At 42.9% G+C, this 17,585-nt stretch overlaps 1 protein-coding gene across 1 annotated transcript; it reads left to right on the top strand.

Annotated features, from left to right (window-relative positions):
• Positions 1–1,564: 1,564 nt before the first annotated feature.
• On the top strand, positions 1,565–12,183 carry LOC127014144 (WD repeat and coiled-coil-containing protein). Its single transcript, XM_050893284.1, has 4 exons — positions 1,565–1,619; positions 4,746–6,627; positions 9,314–9,431; positions 11,559–12,183. The coding sequence occupies exons 2-4, from the start codon at positions 4,765–4,767 to the stop codon at positions 11,831–11,833; spliced, it is 2,256 nt and encodes a 751-aa protein (XP_050749241.1). The 5' UTR covers positions 1,565–1,619; positions 4,746–4,764; the 3' UTR covers positions 11,834–12,183.
• The last annotated feature ends 5,402 nt before the right edge of the window (positions 12,184–17,585 follow it).

The following is a 17,585-nucleotide window of genomic DNA, read 5'->3' as shown; positions in this document are numbered from 1 at the left end:
AAAGAAGAGTTCCTACTCCTTGCAGTCTTCTCAAACACACCAATCTACCTTTCAGCACCTTGCAGGTGCCCTGTCAGGTATAAAACAGTCAAATTATGTTGAGCTTTTTTGGATAGAGACAGTACATGGAATTTAGCTTGTATCCCACAGATACATAGATATCCTCACCTATAGCGCACCACAGGCCATTGAATTCAATCTAAAATCCATTTATTGAGCTCAGAAATTTGTCTGTGACTGAGGCAAAATCTGCATTTAAATATGTCCCTGAAAGTCACCAAGTTTTAACTTGAAGATGCACGTAGAGGATCTGCTCTGTTGGTAGTTTGTTCCAGTAATTGCAAACTCACAGCTGTATCTTACATATTTGAATTCATCCATGGCTCTTTTTAAACTTCACTAACTTAAAAGAACTCTGTGAAGGCACTCATGCAATATAGCCAAGTCACCACCTAGCGTTCTTCTTTCAGTAAAGTTTGAGCTACTTACATATTTGACCTTGCGACCATTTCAAGCATTTTTTTCACCCCTTTGGCAGCTCTTTAAGGCACCTTTTCCAGTGTTTCAACATCCTATCAAAAGTATGGGCTTCAAAAACTGTACGATGATCAGACTGCTCTGCAGTACTAAGTAGTAACAAAGTGGCACAGTCTTGCAATGTAACTAACTTTAAAAAGGCCTCAGAGACTTATAAGAAGTTATGCCCGATGCAATAAATCAGGACCAAAGAAGTTGTACTGGAGTAGTTCTGTATCATATTTATATGCTTTCTTTGCTTAAATGTGACCCCCAAGGAAAAAAAAAACTGAACACAAAACAAAGCAAGCACATATCTCATTTTGCATCTTTATCTTGTGCAGAACAATCCAAATAACTCTTGAAACTTGCAGGCTTCGCGTTCAGACCAGTGTCATATCTGCCAGGTCGTAGGAGCTATCTATCTTACCACCCTCCGGCCCCAGGTGGGGTGAAGCGACCCCTGGGAGCAAGGCCAGGCCAGGCACGCTGCTGCCTGGTCTGAATCACCAGGCACCCCTCCCGCGATGGGATACACCACACCGGGGACCCAACGGCCTCCCGCCTGAACGCGTCTCCCCTCTCCTCTGGCCCCTTCTCAGGCCTCACCGAGAGCCAACACGGATACGGCCACGCCAGGGGGGCGCGGGTCGGACATGTCACACGGTACGTGAACCCCCCCACCCCGCCCCCGGGAGCGATGGAGGGGACCAGCCCCTGTCACCTCGCCCGCGGCCCCCTCAGCGGCGGCGACCCTTGAGGCGCCCTGAGGAGACCGCTCGCGCCACCCGCGGGATCGGTGGGGGGGGAAGGGGCGGGGCGGCGCGGCGCGCGCACACACACGGGAGAGCACGTCACTGCCCCGCCCCATTGCCTCCTGGGAGCTGTAGTTCTAGCGCTCGCCCCTTGTAAGCGCCGCCTGCTGGGTCATAGAGCTCAGGCGTGCCCGGCTAGAGCGCCGCTACTCGTCCCCCGTGGCCGGGCGGTGCGGGGCTGGGCTGGGCCGGGCCGTGGCCGGGAGGTGCCCGCCACAGCCAAGCGTCGCGTCCCGCTGCACGGCCGCGGGGACCGCCTCACCGGAGCCGGGCTGAGCCGCCGGGCGGGTGAGGCTGCTGGCTGTGGCGCGGAGGAGAAGGAGCGGGCGGGTCGCTGAGGGAGGTGGGGAATATCGGTGCGGGCGGGCCCGCGCAGGGAGCGGCGGGTCGCTGGTGCGGGCAGGTGGCGGTGCGAGAGAAGCGGCGCGGGCGGGCGGGTTTGGGCGCTCTCTCTTGCCCCCTGCCATGGCCGCCCGGTGCCCCGCCGCGGCGGCGGCTGCCGGAGGATCCCCCGCAGCCTCTCCTCGGCGCCCCGCCGGCTGCCCGGAGGGGCTGGGGACAGGCGCCGTGTTTCACCGAGCATCCCGGCCCGCCCGCACTGCTGTGGCAGTAGCGTGACACCTGCCCCAGGGGAGCTCGGCCTTTGCCGGGCCGGGGAGGGTGCGAGGGCGTGAGGTGAGGCCCCGGGGCGGCTGCGCAGGGGGCTGCCCGCCGGTAAGGAGGCGGTTGGCGGGAGCCTCGCTGGTGGCGGCACACCTCGACACCCTGAGCACCGTGGCCTGTGCAGCTGGGAGCGGTGGTGGGCCCAGTGACGGGGGTTTGGGCACAAGGTGGCTGGAGTGCAATGGCCAGTGGGTGTCTTGCCGCTTTGGCTTTTCCAGGTCCGCTGGGGATAGCGTAAAATGTCTCTTGTATCACAGGAAACTAGCCAGATGGCCCAGGAGGCTTAGTGTCTTAGCATATCTTATGAGGCACGTTATCATCTCCCTTCCATTAGTAAATATTGCTCAGCAGCGTACGTGTGATTCAGAGTACTAAAGAACGAACAACTAACATTTTGATTTTCCTGTAAGTGGCAATTGCTTAATGAGATTGAGGTCGGCTACACTGGAGTGTAGAGGAGAGCCAGGTAGATGGAGAAGTTGATTGGGAAGTATCTCGAGTACTCTCTTACCGTGAGGCAGGATCCAGTGTACTTAAACTTATCCTTGACAGACATTTACTTAATTGGCTCTTACAGATTATTGAATTCATGGAGTGCCTTCTCCCCCTCTCCAAGGTAACCTGCTTCAATGCTTAGTTATCATATATAGTTAGAATTTTTCCTTAGTAGCTGACCTAAATCTCCTTTGTTGAAACTAAGCTGATTATTATCTTTCGCTATCCAGAGTAGACCTGGAGAACAATGGATCAGTGTTCTCTTGTCAGCAGACTGGTGGGTGTTTGCAAGTTTCCACTCACAATCCTCTCCAAACTGAGTGAACCCACTTCTCATGTTTCTCTGGTCCCTGAGCTCTGTTAAGCATTTCCATCGTCCTTGGACTGGTAAACTCAGAACTAGGCGCAGTACTCCGGTGGAGATACTGTTAGCTCTGAGGAAGTGGGGTAATTATCTCCCTTGTGTATGGCATCCCTCTTAAAAACATTCCAGAATGATACTGTCTTATTTGGCAACATTCTCACTTTACTGAAATATTCAATTTGTGATCCAGTGTAAGCCAGATCATTTTTTGCTATACTGCTACCCAGGGAATTATTCCTGAAGAGGTATCCATGTTTTGATTATTTTTTTTTCTTTACTAAGTATATTATTTTGCACTTGTTATTAGTTTGAGAAGAAGTTATCTTGATCATCATAACATAACTTTTTCTATCTAATTTTAGTCTCTGAAATCTGCTCTTCCAATCCCCTTCCTCCAAGTTTGGGGTCATCCACAAATAGTTAATTAAAATACTGAGTAGTGCCAGGCCCTGTACATTGTGATAAACCCTTCCAGTTTGACAGTTCGACTTTCTCAAACACTTTCTTCTTGTTTTTCATGTTTGCTGCTGAAGCTGCAACTTATTCTGTGCCATGGCTTTGCAGCTGAGCCAAATCCTATGGAGAATCTTAAGTGAGGAAACTATCAATTCCTTTGAATTGGCTTCTGTGCACAGAGTAGGCATTGTTCACAGCTCAAAAAGTAGAAATATGTGTAAAATCCTGAACCCTTCTGAAGTTTTGGTGCCTTGCATATGGCTTCTGAATGTCCCAGACACCTGGTTACAGATTATGGAGAATAATGATTGCTGGCAGTTTCCCATTCTCCCTCTTGAAGCTGTTATGCTATGTAGAGAGAACTGAAAAGGCTTCTCTTGAGACATCAGGCAAATCATGTAACCCATTTTTTAAAAACAGTGGAATAAAGGTTTTCTGTCGTTTTATTTTCTATGTATAAAACAGCAATTTCTACTTTGCAGGACACTATGAAAATAAGTACTCCTAAAGCAGTATCCAAATGATAAAAATGTCCCCAGAATTACTGCAGATATTAAAAAAAAAAAAAAAAAGGCATTTAAAAATGTGTATATATTTTTGTATGGATATTTAGGTAGCTAGAAATACTAGTCTGCAGGCATAGTCAGATGCCTGCTGCTTTCATCCCTTCTACCCAACAAACAGTAGTGAGCTACAAGGTGGTTTGCAAACTTTGACAAAAAGGTGCTGAATCACTTAGGAAAAGAAAAAAAAAAAAATCACTGCATTAGAGGATGTTGAAGATTGTGAGTCATTCATACGCTATCATAGTATGGCTCGTGCCTGAGGTAGATGGATCTGTCCCCCTCCTGTGTTCTAAGTTCTTTTAAATTCTTTTCTCATTCATTTCCTTGGAAAAATCTGCTTTGATCCTAACTTTCTTCAAAATTGCATTTGCCTTTTTAGAGAGCTTTGTGGAATAACCATACCAATGCCTCGTTCTCACCCACTTAATACGGGATCAGATTTGTAGATAATACATTAATGCCTGGTTATATTTGTAAGGGATTACTTTATCTGATCACAAATGGTCCATGAAGCTGAGAGTGAGAGGCGATATTTTGAAAATTTTTAATACTGAAGTCATTCGAAAATATTCTGAGAAGCAGCAACCTGTCGATTAGAATGAAAGGACTGGTCTTGCGATGAAAATGCAGCAGACTAAGCCGATGTAAACAGCGAAGTTTCTTTCTCTTAAAATTGCATTTCACTGTGGAAACATCATAAACAAAAAATTCTAGGGTTGGGGATTAAGCATAGATGAACATTATGTGTATATTGACTTCACTGGAAGGAAGAGTCCAGCATTGGCAGGGTCATAAGCCAAACAGTTGTACAGGTGTTGTCCTCTATCCTCTACAATAATTATTTTTTTCTCTTCATTCTAATTTGTTTAGATGTCTCACATTAAAAATCATGGAGCTAGGAAAGGCGAAGCTTCTGAGAACTGGCCTCAATGCCTTATACCAAGCAATTCACCCTGTGCATGGTATTGCCTGGACAGATGGGAAACAGGTGATACTAACTTCTTTACACCTTCATAATGGAGAACCAAAATTTGGTGACTCGAGTGTTGTTGGTCAGTTTGAACATGTCCATGGACTCTACTGGGGCCCGTGTCCCCCTGATGCCCCAGCTCTGCTCGCTGTTCAACATAAAAAGCATATCACCATTTGGCAGCTCTGTTTTAATGTTACAGAAAGAAATAAGCTCTTAGTTTCTCAGATATGCGACATCAGCGAGCCGTTTCCAGTGCTCCCCCAAGGCTGCGTGTGGCATCCAAAGAAGGAGATCTTGGCTGTGCTAACTACACGGGATGCCTCTGTCTTACACTCTGTTCATCTCAACAACTCCAGAATTAAAGCAGATATTAAAGGCAGCGGTCTCATCCACTGCGCTTGTTGGACGAAGGAAGGCAATCGCTTCGTAGTTGGAGTAGGCAGTGCCCTTCATTCTTACATTTGGGACGATGCTCAGAAAACACTGAATGCTTGTTCTTTTTGCCCAGTCTTTGATGTGGGAGGCTACATCTGTGCTGTGGAAGCTACTCTGAATTTCCAAGTTGCTGTTGCCACTGAGCTTCCTCTAGACAAGATCTGTGGCTTAAATGCTGGTGTTGCATTTGAAGTTCCATCGAGCATTGAAACAGAGTCCTTCCCCTCGCAGTCCAGCTTATGCGGCGAGGAGGAGTATTCCATGGATGGGGGGAAAAAGTCACTGGACTCTGAGAAGCCCTTGTCTGTTGTTACATCTCCTGTGGATCTAACTCACATACTTTCCAGCAAGCAGGGTGCTGATTCCAGTCCTCTTCTTCATCTGAGGCCCAAGGACTACCTAACGGGAAGTGGCCAAGATTCTTCACATCTCATCTTGGTGACTTTTGAAAGAAAGGTTACCTCTACCAAAAAAGTTAGCATCCCAGGCATTCTGGTTCCTGATATAATGGCTTTTGACCCCAAAACTCAAACTGTATCAGTTGCCTCCAATACTTGTAATGTTATTTTAGTCTATTCACTGACTTCGTCCAATTTACCCAATATTCAACAAATTCAGCTAGAGAAGAATGAGAAACCAAAGGGTTTGTGCTTCTTGACCAATAAATTGTTACTGATACTGGTTGGAAGGCAAAAATTCACTGACCCTGCATTTCTTCCCTCTTCAAGATCGGACAAATATATGATCCGATTGATGATTAAGGAACTAATATTTGAAATGGGTCCTTCAACATCTGCATCAGTTAATGGGAGCTCCAATTTGAACCTTTCAAACATACCTCATGATCTCTCTACAGATGTTCACCCTCTCAGCCGTGGACTCTTGATACCAGATCGTGCTGCCATTCAGTCCCCTACCAGCAGAAGGAAACTCATTGAAGAAATTAAGAGTCCTGTTTATGAACAAAGCTTGTTGTTGAACATGAGTGACCTCAAAGATAAAAAGATTTCCATGAATTTTCCTCCAGCTATTGAGTCTCTCGATGCCGAACCAGTTAATCGGACTGTGGCACTGCCTGCCACATCGCTGGTGTTTTCGAACAAGCCAACATCTCCAAAAAGGCAGGCAGATGCAGCTTCCAAAGTACCAAATTCTTACAAGAATAACCTATTAAGTGAAAAGGAGGCAAGTTACTTTTCGAAAAATGTAGAAAAACTGTCTGGTAACTTCACAGAATTACAGCATCATCTCTGTGAATTAACTGAGCTGCTAAAATCTGGGAAGAGAAGTCTTCCGGTGTACCCATCTTCTCAGGAACCCTCTTTTATTAACATCACCTGCCAGGTAATTTTAATATTGGAAGCCTTAATGATAAAATCTCTTTATGGATGTATGTTCTTTGTACGGATTTAAAACACGAACTCTTGTCAGATTACGTGCAGGAAGGATGGCATCCTATGAACGTTTAGTACGTGCAAATTCGGTACATATGAATGATCTCGCTGCATGCAGGTGAATCTGACTGGAGTCTTAGTTATACTTATTTAAGCTTTACGTAAGCTGCCTTGCTTTTGTTGTCCTTCCCTAGTCTTCCTGTAATTGCATCTCAGTCCCTATTTACAGTTCTTTTAAAACTATGTATTTGTATTTTTCTCTGATGGGAGATAGAATGAGGGAAATTTCAGATACATTAGTTTAAGTTTAGTTTAAAAAGTGACCTAAAATTATTGCCATTTCAGATGGATGCTGTAGTAGTGCTTTCATTCTTGCACAGCTATCTGTACCAGTGGTAAAAACAGAGCATTTCTGGAAAAGAAAGACCATTATCATGTAGTGGTCAATAGGATTAGATTTGCATCCTGTTCCTGTAGGTGGGACTAATGTTACAAGTCCCATTACTCTGCAGGCTTTCAGTGTTTTTAAAGCGGTGTAATATTTGGGAATGTGCAGCTCCTTGTCCCCACCTCGCGCTGGACTGAGCTCGCTGGCTCTGACCTAGGCAGGCGTACCTTCTCCTTCTGCACGGAGGCTGGTGGGACTCCAGAGAACCCACGCAGGACAGTTCAGTTGCGCAATTAAGGACTTGTATGAAGTTCTAGGAAGGTAATGTTTTTCCTAGACAACAATTTTAGAAATTTAGACAAGTGACAATTTCCATGTATGGGAATTGGTATCAATCTCCCGCCCTCCTGTGAGGACAACTAAGTGGAGACTGCAACAAAAAACCAGAAATGCTTTGGCTCTGAAACTGAATGTTGCTAATTAGGATTGAGAGCACCATCTGAAAAGGAAAGAGACCCTTAGGGAAACAACAGATAATTCCATTAACATAGCTTAAAAATGGATTTAAAATCAAATTTCATGGAAAGACACTTTCCTTGGCTGAAAGAAGGCACTTCCAAATCTTATGCTAGAAAGCGTAAGTTACCTGATTATCAAAACATGGCACAAATCTACTAGGTCTCTTCTAGAATTCAGATGAATAAACCTTAGTCAGTATTCCAAGTCATTTAAACTGCTGGTTTCCTTTCAATAAGCTCTTAGTTTTCAGCTTTATTATTGCAAAAAATTATTATTCTCAACTTTTGTAGCATTGAACTCTTAGGTCCTAGATCCTATTCCCTCACTCTCCTCACTGTTTTCCATTGTAAACATTTAATAATTGTAATAACTCTAATTTTTCTAGCTCTCTTAAATCTTAATTATATATGGGGCATTACTCTGAAAAGTGAAAGTTTCCGTTGGCAAGTCTGGTGTCTCGTTTATCTGAGGTGTTGGTTTAGAAGCCTACTTTAATTTGAGGTAGCACAAATTTTTGTTACGTTTTTATATTCAGCTCTCTTTACATATAGTTTGAAACTGAGTTACATATCAGCTTGTCTTGGTGTTCCAAGAGCTAGATTAGCTACACTTGTGTGGGGGTGCTTCGCAAATTAAAGTAATGCTACAATTTTACCTACATATTTTGATCACTGATGATTTGTGGCAAGAAAAGCATTTGCCTTTTGAATTACAAGTGACACTGGAAAGTCTGGCAGAAAATGCTGTGTTTTAAGTTTAGTCAGAGTATATTTGATTCAGAAATTGTTAACAGGCGAACGGGGATCCTCACCTCGTGTGCTGAGCCCTGATTGTTTCTCTACTGCCCAAGTTGTTAGCTGTATTTTACAAAATGTTGAGGAAACCCAAAATGTCCCAAATAAGCAATGTCTTTGAGAGGGCAGAGTTTATCAGTGCAGGGGGCAAAGAGCACGTGTGCATCTCCAATCTCCCCTCCACCATATGCCCTCCTTGCGGATGGATGGGTCCATCCACGGCATGGAAAAGGAGTCAGAATTTACTTTATCGTGTTTTTGTCATGAGCCAGAGTTGGTATCAGGGCTTCCCTGGGAACTGAAATGGTTGTGTGAATTTTATCCTACGCAAAGACAGAGTTTGTAGTTTTGGTAACAACTCATCTTTTGCAGATTTTAAAAATGCTTTGCTCTGCCCCGTGGGGGATATTTTTTGAAGATGGTTTTTGGATTTGAAGGCTTGGGGCACTGATGGTCAGAGGTGAGACAAACAAGCCCTTCCAATTTGTTAGTCTGTTCCTCATCCCAAACATTCATAGGCAGGAGTTCTCACCTCTTCTTAAGTTGTGGATCAGGGAGGGGGGAGGATGGAAAACCTGCAGCTTTACAGACTCCCCAGGAGAATGTCCCTCGCAGGTGGTAGGATGAGAGTCAGGATTGCGCTGTGGATGAAGCTCATGGTTTCTTCAGCAGCAGTGTATGATTTCCTCTTCTGTTGTTCTGACGCATGCTGAATTAGCACAGTTACTTGCTGCTATCACTCACAGATCATCTCTTTGAGAGCTGAGACTTTAAAGTATAAATCTTGCAAATGGGTCTGAATGAATGTAGCATTTGACTTTCTGTAAATGGTGTAGTTGAAGGCGTGTCTGTGATCCTGTTTTGATTAATGCCATTTTGACATCTCTGCTTAAATATACATCATGGTATGTAATGATTCTTTCTTGAATTTACAGAAGCAGCTTTCCAGAAGTGATTCAGATGAAAGACGAGCTGTTATTCTTTGCGGTGGTAAACTCCGTCTAAATATAGTCCAGCAGATATTCAATCTCTCTCTTGTAGAAATGCAACATGGTATGTTTTAATTATCCAATAATACAAACACTTTAAACGCATGCAACATTCTCAGTGAGCAGCAGCAATGTGCCTAATCCCCTCTGGAAAAACACCAAGGAATAAATAATGAAAGATTATTAATAAAAGTTTGCTCATTTGTTTTATAACGATTCTTCTCTGGGCTTTTACTGAGAAGACTCTTTACATTATAAAAAAAAAAATTAACAAACTTTTATGTATTGATAACCCTTTATCAAGTAGCTAGCTATACAGGAAAATTACTGTCACCCAGTATTTTATTTACATTTTCAGCTATTCTAAATAGAGAAGCCTGAGTAATGAGGAGCTTAGAGTTGACTGGTGGTTTTGCAATACAGTTTTCTATATTTTAATCTGTAGTTCCAGCATCTGGTCTCCTTTAAGAAATCCTATAGTTTTTTATAAACACAAAAGTAGCTCTATAAATTCTAGCAGTGCACTTCGCTTCAGTTTTTGCTGTGAAGAAAACTGTGTTTCTTATTGCTGTGCTCTTCTCTGCTGTTACCCATTCATCCCATGCACGTCCGGTGTGCCTGTGTATGTGTCAGTTCTAAGTGTCTCACTTTTGGCAGAGGCAGAAAGCATACTTTTGGCACAGATCTCTCACTACTACAGATATTCTTGGTACTATATTCCAGCTACTGGCCTACCGTGTCTGCTGTCTGCCTACTTGCAGATTACTGAGCAACTATCTCAAAGCCTTAAGGCTGCTGTTCTTACAATTGTGCAAGATTTATTTTTCTTAAAGTAGTTGTTGGAATATATTCAGTATTCCAATACCTAGATAAAACTGTAGTCGGATAATTCACAAGCAATTGAATCTTGAAAAGGTTCTTACCACTGTCCTACATTAGTTTAGTAGTTTTCCTATTGCAGGATCAGTTACCTGCATTGAAACACAGTGACTATTTTGATAATGTTGTGGCACAACCCAGAAACGTGTGATATACCCAGTGATAACAGTACGCAGTTTTGCAGATACTGATCTCTTAATTTTTCAGACTGGAATTTTATTTTGAGCTATAAGACTCGAACAGCTTCTCTTTCTGCCAAGAAAAATGTCCCCATTACCTGCATTAGTTTCGACTTCTCATTTTTAGCTGAAAAATGTAAACTTAACAGAATTGGTTACCCAGGAATGAGTAATCATCATGCATATGACTAGCCTTACTAGATAAATTTTAAAAGCAAACAGTGTTATAGTAGGTTTCTTTATTAATTTTACTAATATTACTAGATAAATGGGCAAAGTAGGAATGGTATTTTCAAATTCCTGAATTGTGTTGATTTTAAAGTTTGGTCCAAATGAGATATTAAACCAAAAGATTAAAGGGTTGCGTGCTTTTAAGCTACAATCTTCTCCTGACCTTACTTGTGACATGAAGTTACATAATGTACATTTACAAACAGCTGGAAGTGTTTCTCTGAATTCCCTGACCCCCCCACGAGCTCTATTTTATTTCTTCATCAACTTAACGGATACAAGTATGAAAATTTTCTGGTTTATATGAATTGGTAGAAGTCAGTGTTTCGGATTCAGTAAATGATTTCCAATTGTAAAAATAATGCTAATGGTGATGTGAAGTCAAATAGCAAATGGACCAGAGACATGGGGTTTGGACAGTACAGTACAGTATTTCTTCCTTATATTTATTGGAATTAATTATATTGAAATTACATAATAGAAGCAGTTTCTAAATTGTTTTTATGATGTTAATTTGTCATTTGGTTTAATAAATATCTGCTTTTTACAGTGTCTGCACAGCTTAAGCACTGTGAAGTAGCTTATGAATACCTAATTAAAAACCAGTCTGGATGCTTATGAATTCTGTTCAGAATTTCATTCCTCCTCATTTGAAGCGTGCATTTATTATAGTCTCATCTCCTAGTGGCAAAATGGGTCAGAAAGCTGTTTCTCCTAGGTGTTAACTGTCCTTTATTTTTGAGATTATACAACCTGTATCTCCCCATACCTTTTTTTTCCCCCTAGAAAATCTGTAAACATACAGAAGCATTTAACTTTCATTTTAGAAGAAATATGTTTTATACCTTAAACATACCTAATTACAGGAAAACTTCTAAACAGACATTTACATGTCTTCACAGGTTCATCTTGGATTGTTCTCACAGCGGACAGCGAGGGCTTTGTTCCGTTAATGTTTACATCCACGCAGGAGATAGTCGTAAGAGATGCCAGTACGAAAGGCTATGGTGCCCGTTCTTCCAAAACTTTGGACATCATCATTTCTACAGAAGGGTGTAGACCTGCTTCTTCTGAAAGTCTGGATATCACGAGTTCTTTGGAAGTCCTCAGAGACTGCTCCTCCAAGACTTCAGGCAGCAGCAGCAGTCCTTCAGAACAGCCCAGCAGTAACATGTAACTTTTGACAGTGGTTTTGTAATGCCTGTCTTATGACGGGAGACTTTCAAATTTACTGTATAGGACTGCAAATTCTAAACAACAGTCTGTCTCGAATCTCTATTAGATTTCCATATTGTTTTTGTTGCATATCACTGTAAATTATTTATTTGATCCTTGGAAACATTAACTTTTTTTTTTTTTAATACTGAGCAGTGTTTTTTAAACATGCCTGTTGCAGTATAGACCAGGTCTTTGTATCAGTGGTTGAAAACGTGTTCTTACAAGCTTCCAAGCTAAAGTTTCCATCTTGGTCTTTAATATGTTGGTGTTTTTAGATGACAGTAAACTTGCATAATAAAGAAATCCTTGAAAACACTTCATTGTCCCCCATTTCCTCACTTCTGTCAAAGCCTGAAGTATTACACTGTTGTTATTTAGAAATAGCACCTGCAGAAGTGCATGTGTTTTTGCACTGGTGTTACTAAGGGTGTAAGCGCTAGTTTAGGTCTATGGAGTTTGGGACAAAGTATGATCATGTGGAATATCCATAGTGTGTAGAAGCAAGGCCCTTTTGCCCTCCTGTGCCCACCAATAATGCCTCTCTCTGCTTGCTTGTGTGTGGAGCTGGGGAAGTGGCTGTCACGTGTGTCATCGTTGGTGGGTTGAGCCCAGCTGGCAGCTGAGCCCCCACCCAGCCGCTCACTCACTCCCCTGTGGAGGACGGGGGAGAGATTGGAAGGGCAAAAGCAAGAGCAACTCATGAGTTGACAGTTTAATAGGTAAAACAGAAGCTGTGCGTGCAAGTGAAGCAAAATAAGGAGTTGACTCAGTATGTCCCGTTGGCAGGCAGATGTGCAGCAGCTTGTGGGGAAGCAAGGCTTCGTCATGTATAACCGTTACTTGGGAAAATGAGTGCCATAACTCTGAACATCCTCCCCTCTCTCCTTCCTTGTAACTTTTATTGCTGAGCATGATGTCATATGGTATGGAATATCCCTTGGGTCAGTTGGGGTCAGCTGTCCTAGCTGTGTCCCCTCCCAGCTTCTTGGGCACCCCCAGTGTACTCGCTGGTGGGACAGAGCAGGAAAAAGAGAAAGCCTTGATGCTGTGCAAGCACCGCTCAGCAATAGCAAAGGCATCGGTGTGTTATCAACGCTGTTTTGGTCACAGATCCAAAGCACCATGCAGGCTGCTATGAAGAAAACTAACTCCATCCCAGCCAGAGCCAGGACATCGTTGTCAGCATAAAATTACTTCAGTTACATTTGAATGACTAAATGTTTGTTAGTTAACATTTCTAAACATCTCTTGTCTTCATATTGGAATTTTTCCATATTACCTTTGAAACAATACTGTTAACAACGTTGCCTTCAATACATCTGTTTTAATTTTCATAGCTAATACGTGCTGAATGGGCAGAAGGGAAGTCCAATAACCCGTCACCTTGAGAACATCCAATTTAAAAGCTGACAGAAGAAAATGTTCTATGGGCTTTTGTAGTGAGAGAGAGAGAGAGAAACTGCAAAGGTGAAATGTCGAAAACAGCACAAGTTTATGTAGCATGGACTGCAGCACTGGAGAAAAGACAGTAATCCAAGACTGCTACCCATAAAATTAAAGCATGATAACATGAAGCAGTTTATCAGGCTTTCACAGTGGCACTTACTGCCTGAGAAGGAATCAAGTGATGAGATTATAGAATTGGAGCTGCTGTCTCAGGACTAATATAATCTCTTTTTTTTTATTGCCTATTTGGAAATTTAGCCACTGTCAAAAAATTCTCTGTCCACAAAATACAATATTAAAGATACAACATCAGCGAAAGCTGCAAAGAGGGCTCAGTTGCACTCTGGTGCAACTAGAAGTTAACAGCTTTTGATGAACAGGGGAGGAGGAAAACAGGTAAAATAATTTGGCAATTGTGGGCTTCATCCTGTACATAACCAGCGTCTGTTCTCAGTCATTGTCACCTTAATCAGGAGGTGGTTCACGATCACTGTTACTCTTACCAGAAAGTCATTGAATTCAGAGCCTCAGCACTGGGTGCGTGTTCAAAGCAGGCTGGATGCTGGGGATGGTCCATGTTTCTTCTCAGCTGCCTGACGGTCCTTTTTCATGCCAGTTCCTGGTTTCAACGTCCCACTAACCCACTGGAGGCAAGGGTTAGGGCTGAGTGCTCTTGGCTCTGCAGGAAACCTCTGCCACCTGCACTGGCCCGTTCACCCCGAGAGGGTGCCTTGAATTGCACGTGCCTCAAATGCTGCTTCTCTAATTCCGTTATGCAGCCAAACAGTGTATAAAAATTAGCTGCTTACTTTGGAATTATCTATTATTTGTATTATTTCTAGACTGACGAAAGACAGTGTCTCCCACCAGAAGCACGCTCAGTCTCAGGTTGCACCAGACAGATTTGTAGGACTCTTCCAGCTCCCCAGGTGAGCACTGGGAACTACATGTGCACGGGGCGTTGCCGTGTTGGGCAACTAGAGCAGACACAGCGAGTGCAAGTCACCCACTAAAAGCTGTTAATAGTTTGGTCAAGGGATTACGCTAGTTCTTCGTGGTGCGTTATGTGCCTGTGGACAAATACTGCATTGGAAATATAACCCTAGGAATCTCAGAAGAATTCAATCCTTACATTAAGAGAATTGCTTATTTCTAATCAAGCGGTCATTTCTAAACCTATGGGCTGGTCTGCACCGAAGCTGAACGTTAAACACAGGCCCAAATCGCTGAAGATGTATCAAGCATAATACTAATGGTAACGAGACCTGACTTTTCAATGCTGAAAGCTTCGGAGAGGGATGTGCAAGCAGTTGGAAGTCACCGTGGTCTAACGCAGGGGGCTGGGAGCAGGAACTAGCAGAATCTGCAACTAAGGCTGGTGCTCTGTTGCTAAGATACCGTTGGTAAATTAAGTACTTTTTCTATTTCAGCTGAACTGTACTATGGGTTAATAATAACCTTTTGTATAGGTTATGTGAGGCGTAATGCTACAAGTGTACCAAGTATTATTTATGAATAAATTTAGTGGGATAACCAGCTTACTTCTTCCAGACAGTTCATCAAAAGGGTTAGAAAAGATTACATTTTGAAAAAAACCCACACATGCGCAAAACCTTAGCGATTTTAAACTTTGTTTAATTAACAACTCTCATCTGAAAAAAGAGCGAAGAAACTAGTGCAAAACTGATTAAAGCCATTGTCTTACTCGTATGCATTGTTATTTACCTTCAGGACAACTGCAGGCTTGCTCCTGCTGTGTGAAAGCATGAGTTCTGGGAGTTGCATTTGCAGTAGAGTTCCTATTTTACCTGGTTTTAAGTCTTTTTCCGAGCTTGGTTTTCATTGTGGCCAATTTCCCTGTGTCCACAGTTGTAGATGCTACAAGTTGATACCGTGACGATGGGAATGGTGTGTCTGATGTACATAAGCTTGGGGACACATATACAATGGGAGACAAAAAGCACTTGCTGGAATTTCCCTTGATCTTGAAGAGAGAGACGTTGTTACACTCGGGTTTTTGCCCAGAAATGCACAGCTAATGGTTTTCAAAATCTCTTTGATGAAACGTTATTAAAAATCTTATTTTCATGTATTGACTTTTCATTTCATTTTCTTTTACTGAAACTTCTGATGGTTCTTGATTGAATGTGGATTTTGTTCAAATCCGTACAAAGAAAGCCTGTGCTCTCAGTGCCTTTGAAAAAGATAAAACCTCGAATCTTTTTCATCTCAAATCAGAGACTTCTGTTCTGTTTACAGTGTCCCTAAACTTTAAAAGATGAATTAAAATTCAATAACCAGGTAATAACGTGAATGTCCTTTTATCCATTGCATCCTTTAGGTCTAATAGCAACCACTAAAAGAACTTGCAACGTGATTCTATCAATTAAATCTGATTAAAATAAAAAGCTCCAATAAAACTACCCTTTCAATGTCACAAAAACGAATTAGCCTAGGAAAATGTGAGTTTCCTCATAAGCACATTTTCAGATGTACACTTTGCTATGCTGGTTGTACACTAAGATGGTCATTATCTATAATGTGTCTAATTGTCATGTGTAGTTAATAGCTTATTACTTCTATCTTCTAATGTATCTTCTAATTACAGGTATTATCCATATGGTCCATGGAATGTATCTGGAATTTCTTTCAGCATTATCATGTTCTTCATATGTATAACATTCCTAAACATCCAGCAGTAGCACTGAGCGCCGATGCCGACCGGACAACAGAGGATCGTCCCCTTTCAAAGCAGCTTCCCAACGAAGGTCTGCAGCTCAGCAGGAATCTCAGTGCCGGGGTCTCCCATGAGGTCAGCCAGATGCTTGGGTGAAGTTAAGGAGCTGATAACCACCTTCACTCAGAGCTCTCACGTTTCTGCTTGAGGTCTGTGCTCGTGGTAGTCCTCTGGCTGCTGGCAAGCGTTAAGGTGGAGACTAAATTAATGGCATTGAAAAACTGCCGTGGGAGTTTTTAAGCAATAATTTGAAGCCTCGAGGGATGATGTCATCTTCAGATTGGTCCGCTGGCCTTGGGGCAGCTTTATTGGTGGCTCTGCTGGGAAGCTCTATTAGAAGCTTCTCCCAGTAGCATGAGACCCCATGCCGTTCCCATGGCCACTGAGCAGCCACAGAGCAGTTGCAGTTAAAATGGACTGAGCTGCACGGAGGTTTTCTTTCAGTTTTAAAAATCACTTTCATTGTTTTCAGGAAAAAACACCTTTTCTCAGGTGTTCTGAAATTCATCTTGGATGGTTTTACTTACTTACTGTCAGCACCTCTTTTTTTTTTTTTCCTTGTTTTTTGTTGCTCTCTTGTTAGCAAGGGGGAAGGAAAGGGAAGAAAGCCAAAGCCACAAAGCCCAGTGGCAACCACCACGTAGACCAGTAGATGACAAATCATCTCATCCAAAGATCCTTGTCTCTTCCATTCTGCAGAATGCAAGAACACACCACCAAGTAAATGGCTTCTCACAGCCCAGCATCAAAGACATTAAAAAATCAAAGCTTCTTGAAGCCAGAAACCTTAAAAATCAAGTATAGCTTCTGCTGCCAACGTCCCACCATGTTCCATTGCATTATCCCCAGTGGGAGTGTTACACTTCAGGAACAAATCAAGTCATTCATCCTCAGCTACCAGCTGTGAGTTTTCCAAACGAAACAAGTGAAGAGGAAAAGTGGAGAGGTACAGGAGCAAGCTGGAAAGTGAGGAGGTTTTTTCTTCCATCCTGTTTCTTCTAATGTGGGCAGGTGCTGTGCTTCCTTTACCCCTAGCAGCTCCTTTTTTTGTGTGTGTGTAGTGCGATTCCAACCCCAGCTGGCAGTGGGAAGAATCATCTTCCAGTAGTGGTCTATGCCCAACACAAAATGGGTTTGATGGATTAAACCTGTTGCCTACTCTGTCCCCGGTTTGTCCCATGAGATCCAAGTCCCTCTTTCCTATTAGTCTTTATTACTTCTCCAGGGACATCTGGCTCTCCAGGGACCCTGAGCAACCACCCGAGCAGGGGCCACAGGCACACCAGTATTCACCAGGTGCCGCCACTGACTACTCCAAAACGACATCCAGTTTCAATTGATTTCTGGATTAACTCAGCCTGCCCTCAGTCCTGGATTTATCGTACAACGCCCTTTACTCAGGTCCACCCTGTAGGCAACAAGTACAATACTGTCTGCTGGCAACCAGAGAGAACGCGGTGGGGCCTGAAGAGAAAGGGGAAGGAAAAGAAAGATTGAACTCTGGTTCCCTTTGTGTATCTTGCGCGAG

Source organism: Gymnogyps californianus, chromosome 3 (genome assembly GCF_018139145.2).
Source record: "Gymnogyps californianus isolate 813 chromosome 3, ASM1813914v2, whole genome shotgun sequence".
NCBI lineage: Eukaryota > Metazoa > Chordata > Aves > Accipitriformes > Cathartidae > Gymnogyps > Gymnogyps californianus.
The sequence above is the reverse complement of the archived record's forward strand: the minus strand, read 5'-3'. Positions and strand labels throughout refer to the sequence as shown.

Bases quoted from the DNA above. Each gene is read 5' to 3' on its own strand.
- LOC127014144 (XM_050893284.1), top strand. From the start codon at position 4,765: ATGGAGCTAGGAAAGGCGAAGCTTCTGAGAACTGGCCTCAATGCCTTA. The intron at 6,628-9,313 runs GTAATTTTAATA...TTGAATTTACAG, and splicing joins TTATTAACATCACCTGCCAG to AAGCAGCTTTCCAGAAGTGA. The intron at 9,432-11,558 runs GTATGTTTTAAT...ATGTCTTCACAG, and splicing joins TCTTGTAGAAATGCAACATG to GTTCATCTTGGATTGTTCTC.